The sequence below is a fragment of the Pseudogymnoascus destructans genome (genome assembly GCF_001641265.1).
Source record: "Pseudogymnoascus destructans isolate 20631-21 unplaced genomic scaffold scaffold_9, whole genome shotgun sequence".
NCBI lineage: Eukaryota > Fungi > Ascomycota > Leotiomycetes > Thelebolales > Thelebolaceae > Pseudogymnoascus > Pseudogymnoascus destructans.
In genome coordinates, this window is record NW_020167528.1 from 579812 (window position 1) to 586790 (window position 6979).

At 51.1% G+C, this 6979-nt stretch overlaps 1 protein-coding gene across 1 annotated transcript; it reads left to right on the forward strand.

The window, feature by feature from the left end:
* Positions 1-5225: 5225 nt before the first annotated feature.
* On the forward strand, positions 5226-6713 carry VC83_04247 (uncharacterized protein; the record flags this gene model as incomplete). The annotated part of the gene is made up of 2 exons (XM_024467882.1): positions 5226-6081; positions 6132-6713. The coding sequence occupies exons 1-2, from the start codon at positions 5611-5613 to the stop codon at positions 6711-6713; spliced, it is 1053 nt and encodes a 350-aa protein (XP_024324468.1). The 5' UTR covers positions 5226-5610.
* Positions 6714-6979: the final 266 nt, after the last annotated feature.

Here is a 6979-nt window from a genome sequence, read left to right on the forward strand (position 1 = left end):
AGCCACCCAAGGAAGGGGTGATTTTACTAAGACAACACACTGTCTTAGGAAAAAGAGCCAAAGGGTTGTAGCTTAGACTATTTGTCATACTGACATTCGTTGCACTCAGTTTGCTATCAAACTCAAGAGCAAACTTGGAAATCTCCTCCTCAAACCTACAAGTCACTATACATATTTTGGCTTATCACACCAACAACAAGAGCAATACTACTCAACGATTGCTACAACCATCTATGATTCATTACACGTCATCGCTCCTTAGTTACTGGGCCGATATTACCACATAGCATATCTCTACAACCCTCTATGATTCATTACATGACATCACTCATACTACCACATGACATATCTCTACCAACTAGAGGCCTAGGAGCATGAACGATAGCTCTAAAAACTTCACCATCCTGGAAGTGATTTGTGTGGTGTCACCCTCCTATTGGCTGAGCCAATTGCGGGGGCGGGACGATCCGTGCGGGGGGACCCACTTCTGTCAACTGATAGGTCACGTGATCGTCCTCGAGAATCCACGACACGAATATCCTCCCTGGGATTTCCAACGCCCCCTATTGGGGTATCCCTGCGGGGATTGCTGATATCCCTAGCGTCAACAGAGATTTCTCGCTCTGGAGCGGCCTCCATGGGGTCAAATCCCACATCTTCGTGGGACTCCTCGTCGGGATCGAGGAGATCAAGTGTAATGGTGGGTGCACAAGATGTGAGAATCTAGTGTAATGGTGGGTGCACCAGATGTGAGAATCTAGCCACCCAAGGAAGGGATGAATTTACTAAGACAACACACTGTCTTAGGAAAAAGAGCCAAAGGGTCGTAGCTTAGACTATTCCACAATGCAGCAATCAGGTGTGTGATGTAGTGAAGTGGTTCAGACAAGTTGCAACAAATGTTGAGTCTGGGAACTCAGGGGTAAGTGTAACGCTGACTTCTAAATGATAGAAGACACAGAGGTTCTCTTGCGTAAAGGTTTACTTATCAGAGGAGGCAGGGGATCAGACACAAAGGCTTCAAGTAACACGTTACTAGTATATAACAAATACTGTATTGAGTTGAGCACGAAGCTCCTATCTAAGGAAATACTATCTACTTATATAGTGGCGTCGTGCCTAGTGGACTCCTGGGAACTCACTCGAGTCCTCGGAGTCCTGGACTCTTAGGATTCTTCTCATCATCCTGCGAGTCCGTCACGTGCCTAGTGGACTCCTGGGAACTCACTCGAGTCCTCGGAGTCCTGGACTCTTAGGACTCTTCTCATCATCCTGCGAGTCCATCACGTGATACTTTCGGAACTACTATTCCCCGCTGCCCCTCCAGGTACCAGGGCCGGTCTCATGCGACCTCCCTCCTTCCTGTCCTGTAGTTGGCCAGCCTTCTTGTTCCGTCGTAACAGTAAGTCAGAGGTTAACACCTCACTGACTTTTCAGAAACAAGGAGTAACAAGATAAATGCTTGGAAGCTTGGAAAAGACGTGGAAGTATGTGATAGTCGATTTACTGTATTGTCTGCTTGCCCTTTCTTAAGGAAAGGGCAATCCTATTTATGCTAAAGGAGTGTAGCTCTCTCATTTTCCAAGACTTTCCATGACTTACCAGGCTTGGTAACTGTAGTCGACATAAGAGAATCCCATAGAACCATCTCTTAGGTTCGTAGCCTATAGGAAGTAAAAGGAGGTCCAAGGTCAGAGTACCCCTATAGACAAATTATGCCATAGACAAATTATGTCATAACTTAACCAATCTTGTGGGTAACTAAAGAGCGATGACATGTAATGAATCATAGAGGTTCGTAGGAGCTTTTAGAGCTATCGTTCATGCTCCTAGGCCTCTAGTTGGTAGAGATATGTCATGTGGTAGTATGAGTGATGTCATGTAATGAATCATAGAGGGTTGTAGAGATATGCTATGTGGTAATATCGGCCCAGTAACTAAGGAGCGATGACGTGTAATGAATCATAGATGGTTGTAGCAATCGTTGAGTAGTATTGCTCTTGTTGTTGGTGTGATAAGCCAAAATATGTATAGTGACTTGTAGGTTTGAGGAGGAGATTTCCAAGTTTGCTCTTGAGTTTGATAGCAAACTGAGTGCAACGAATGTCAGTATGACATCAAGCCGTTGATCCTCCACGAATCTCACTGACGTCGCGATGATGATCTGGTCTTCGACCGGGTCGTATAACCGGTATTGCTTTGAGGTTGGCATATACCCAACCAGCGCAGTTCGGATCGCGTTGGGGGCGAGCTTGTCGCCGCTCCTTTGCTCAAGTGATAGGTTTGCATATGCGACGCAACCCCAGACCCGAAGATGGGCGACAGACGGTCTCTTTCCGCTATACGCTTCTTCTGGCATCTTGCCTTCAGGCCCAATTGGCAGTCTATTCTGTAGATAGGAAGCTGCCATCGCAGCTTCGGCCCAGAGCCGTCTAGGAAGCTGCGCGCCTGCTAACATTGATCTGATCAAAGCGACCAAAGCCCTGTTTAGTCGCTCAGAAACTCCGTTTTGATACGACGTATATGGGGTCGTATACTCGAATAGAATACCTTGAGAAGGCCCAAGGTCTCGCTCAAGGGCCTCGTATTCGCCGTCGCAGCGTACGATCTTGATCTTCTGGCCGGTTTGGTTCTCTACTTCGGTCTTAAATTCCGTGAAGATCGCTCGTAGTTGACCCCTCGACTTCATAATGTAGACCCAGGTCTTCCGTGTGGAGTCGTCCGTGAACGTCACAAAATAGACGTTCTTACCACCAAGCGATGGCGCTCTGTACGGCCCCCAGATATCGCTGTGTACCCTGTTGAGGGGGGGCTTTTGCATGCTCTGATGCCTGTCGATTGATAACCCGCGTGCTCTTATTGAGCAGGCACTCTTCACACGGGTCCGCGAGTTCACCAATTGGTCCTGGCAGACCGTCGACAGTGGTGTGAGCCAGGCTCAGACTCTTTGAGCTCAAGTGTCTGAAGCGTTGATGCCAGATCATGGCATCCTTTGGTGACATCGCCACTGCGCGCAGCGCAGTGACGGCGCCTTCCTAGGTGCCGTCGAGGATGTAAGAACGTCCAGACCGGACAGCAACGCCGATAACCTGACCCTTGAGCTCAAGGATCATCTTGCCGTCGTGGGTCGTCCTTGTCATATCCCCCTATCTTGAAGATGGGAGACCGAGACGAGGCTTCCGGCGAGCTGCGGCACATGCAACACTTCGTGAAGCTCAATGCGGCGTTTGACGCCTTTGACAGCTATATCGAGGCTAACAGTACCTTCGGTGACAGCTTGGATCTCTGTCCCGTTAGCCAATCTCACAGCGATTGGCGTACCCAAGGGCTTATAGTTGACGAACCCCCCCCTTGCGAATTGTTGTTTTTGAGAAGCTTCTCTCACGCTTCTCTCACTTTCGCTGGCTTTGTTCAGTGGTGAGCTGTGACAGGTCTTTGGTCTTTGTCTGCTTGGAGATTTCTGGAAGAGCCTGGAACAATACAATCATGCATATAACAGTAGCTCTTCTCCTGAAATACGATAGTTAGACCATCCAGAAAACACATTCTTTGCAACTCGAATGTCATATGGCGAGAGCAGCCTGAATCCATGATCCAGGAGTCGCCCTCATCATTTGCCTCGCCGACCCAGTTCGAATCGACTCCGCCTTGGTCAACGGCAACCCAGGACGTCTCTGTTGTAGGAGCGATCGTGGTACCTGCGACGTTCGCTTCCTCAGGTGGGGGTGATAACCCCTTTCCACCACCCGGAACAGCGAGCGGTCCTGTTGACGGTCAGGCTGTCTTTGGATCGCCTCTCTTTTTTGAGTAGCAATCTTTCTGAAGATGGCCGGTCTTCCCGCAGTGATAACACGTACGGGTGTCCTTTTGCGTAGATCCACCGCCCCTGCCGCCGCCCCTGCCTCAGCCCCGTCCGCCCCCTCTTCCTCTCGTATTTCTGGTATCCGTAGAGGCTTGTCGGGCGGTTTCGTGGACAGCTTTGGACCTCTTGATCTGTTCTTCGATATCGGCGAAGTGCTCGATTATATCGTCGTAATCCGAGACCTTTGCCGCCTTAATCTGGGCGGCTGCGATGTCGTATTTTCCTCCGCGATTTATCATAATCGTGGTAAGGCGGCCGGTCTTAGATAGATCTGACGGCCGCTCATCGAGGTTGATCTGCGCGATCTCGTCTTGGAAGTCGTCAAGGGCTGTAGCTATATCGCTCACCGAAGCCGTCGCTGAGGGTGAGTAGGCGTTGAAGGCTTCCTTCTTCGCGGCGAGCTGCTCTCGGGCGTATATTCTGTGGAGGTAGTCCCACATCTCTTTTGCCGTCTCGAATCTGATGATCTTGTCGACAACGCTTTGTACGCTGCTCTCCATGATAATGGTGCAAGCCCGGACGTTCCTCCGATCAATTATCTGGTCTCTTCGGGCTTGAGCAAGCTCCTTCGACTCGTCTCTTGCGGGGGGTTCGACATCGTCGTCCAGCTTGTATTCTGGATCGATGGCACTCCAGACTTTCCGATCCTTGAGGATAAGTCGAAGCTGCTTGCTCCAGTTCCGGAAGTTTGGGCCCGATAGCTTCGTGATCCGGGGGCGCTCAGCGATCTCCATATTCGATGGAGTTATCACTTTTCCAAGGCTTATAACGCCGGGTTACTGCAGCCAAACCGGTGGCTTCTTGCGCAGGCTTTTTGGCTGGGCTTTTCCGCGGAGTAGCTCAGACTCTCACTTTATCGATGTGAGACTTCGGAATCAATTCTTGGTTCAATAAACGAAGCTTCTGAGCGACTCCGTGCTCATAAGCTGTTGGAGGTAATTGCGGAATACGGGGAACTACACACAAATTTGTGTGGTAATCTCCGACTACCGTAATCAATCCTTCGGGCAACGGAGCAGAAACTTCACAGTAGAATACAGCAAATATAGTATATAGATCAATTGAATTACTACACTATCAACGGAGCCTACGTATTATTTATGTTATTCGGAGGACCTACCCAAACGCCCTAAGTAGCAGAAGGGTTTGGGCTCAAAACCCAATGCGTCGGGGTTCTGAGGCAAGCGGCTCACGTCAAGCACCAATTGGGGAGCCCGACGGTAACACTGGGAAAAGCCGTCATTTTAGGGCCAAAATGCCACCGTATCCCACGGTGCCCGTCCTCTTTTCCCAACAGTAAGTAAGGAGCCCATTGTAATTGAGAGAGGAAGTAGTAATTGAGAGAGGAAGTAGTAATTGAATTTCTACTGCTATATCTACTACTACAATGATTTACAGAGTACTTATATCTCTCCAATTGAGGGATAGATGACGTGGCATCCCTAGGTCGTGGTTGTGAGGTCCGGCGCTCGGAGGAGCTCCCATTTCTCGCCAAAATGGCCAAGTCCAGCATGGCAGAATGGGAACGATTCAAACGGGTCCGGACAAAACCACCGAGTAAGCGCCGCCAACCTTCTCATCCCATCTTTCCTACGAAAATAATTTCTTCTATTATGCTCTCTTCCCACTTCTAGAAATATTCTCATCTGCTGGCACATAGAAATTTTCTCTCCCATTCACGACCGTCCTTCTCAATCTCTCTACTCCATCTATCTCAATTCACCGCGCAGCTTCCACCATCACCAACAATGGCGATCCACGCCCACCCCTCCCCCCCCTCCGACTCCTGGGCCTCCCCCCTCTCAATCGACCTCCTCCTCAAAGTCGCCAACGTAACCTTCCTCCACCCCTTCGTCGCCTGGATTATCCCCCTCTGCCTGCGCGCCCAAGTCTACCCATGGAGCAGTCCCGTCATGCAATCCGCGATCCTGTACGCCTCCCTCCTATCACTCTTCTTCTTCCTCGGCATCCTCAACCGACAAATCGCGTACTCGAAGCCGCGCGTCGTCGATCTGGGCGAGGAGGTTATTGTGATTACGGGGGGGGCGAGTGGCTTGGGGTTGCTGGTCGCGGAGGTGTATGGGATGAGGGGGGCGACGGTGGCGGTGCTGGATGTGGTGGAGTTGGAGGCGGGGGAGGCGAGGGGGGTGACGGTTTATAAGTGTGATGTTGGGGATGCGAAGCAGGTCGCGAAGGTAGCGGCGCAGATTGAGCGAGAGGTAAGCTCCCTTCCCAAACCCCCCCAACGATTGCCAGCTAACCAGTCCAGCTCGGCCCACCAACAATCCTCATCAACAACGCCGGCGTCGTAAACGGCGGCACCCTCCTCGACACAAGCATAGACCGCATCCAACACAGCATCTCCGTCAACCTCCTCGCCCACTTCTACACCCTCAAAGCCTTCCTCCCCGGCATGATCCGCACCGGCCACGGCACCATCGTCACCATCTCCAGCGTGCTGGGCACCACCGGCGCCGCGCGTCTCACCGACTACTCTGCCTCCAAAGCCGGGGTAACCGCTCTGCACACCTCTCTCACCGCCGAACTCAAGCAGTATCCCGATATCAAAACGGTCTTAGTGACGCCAGGACAGCTGAGCACGCCGCTGTTCGCGGGGGTGCAGACGCCGAGCGGGTTCTGGGCGCCGGTCGTGGAGCCAGTGGAGGTGGCGAAGGAGATTGTGAGGGTGCTGGATGGGGGGGGGAGTGAGGTGTTGGCGATGCCGGTGTATGCGAGGTGGGTGGGGTGGGTGAATGTGTTGCCGGTGGGGGTGCAGAGGGTGGTGAGGTGGGCGAGTGGGGTGGATGTGGGGATGGGGGGGTTTGTGGGGAGGGAGGGGAAGGGGGAGTAATATAATTGAGGGCTTGGTGTGGCGCTGGCGCTGCATCATATTTAATATTATATATGATATAAAGACCTGGATTAAATCGCTGGGGATATTTTTTATGTGATTTAATGAATTGGGTTTTATTTCCGAATAGCTCCATCGCAACGTGCGTGTGTTCACCGCCACTCCTTAATAAAACTTCTACCATAGCTACACATACTATTTTATATAGTAAATCTATGCAATTCATTTAATGGAAGGGACTCCTCTATCAAATGCCTGTAAATGGC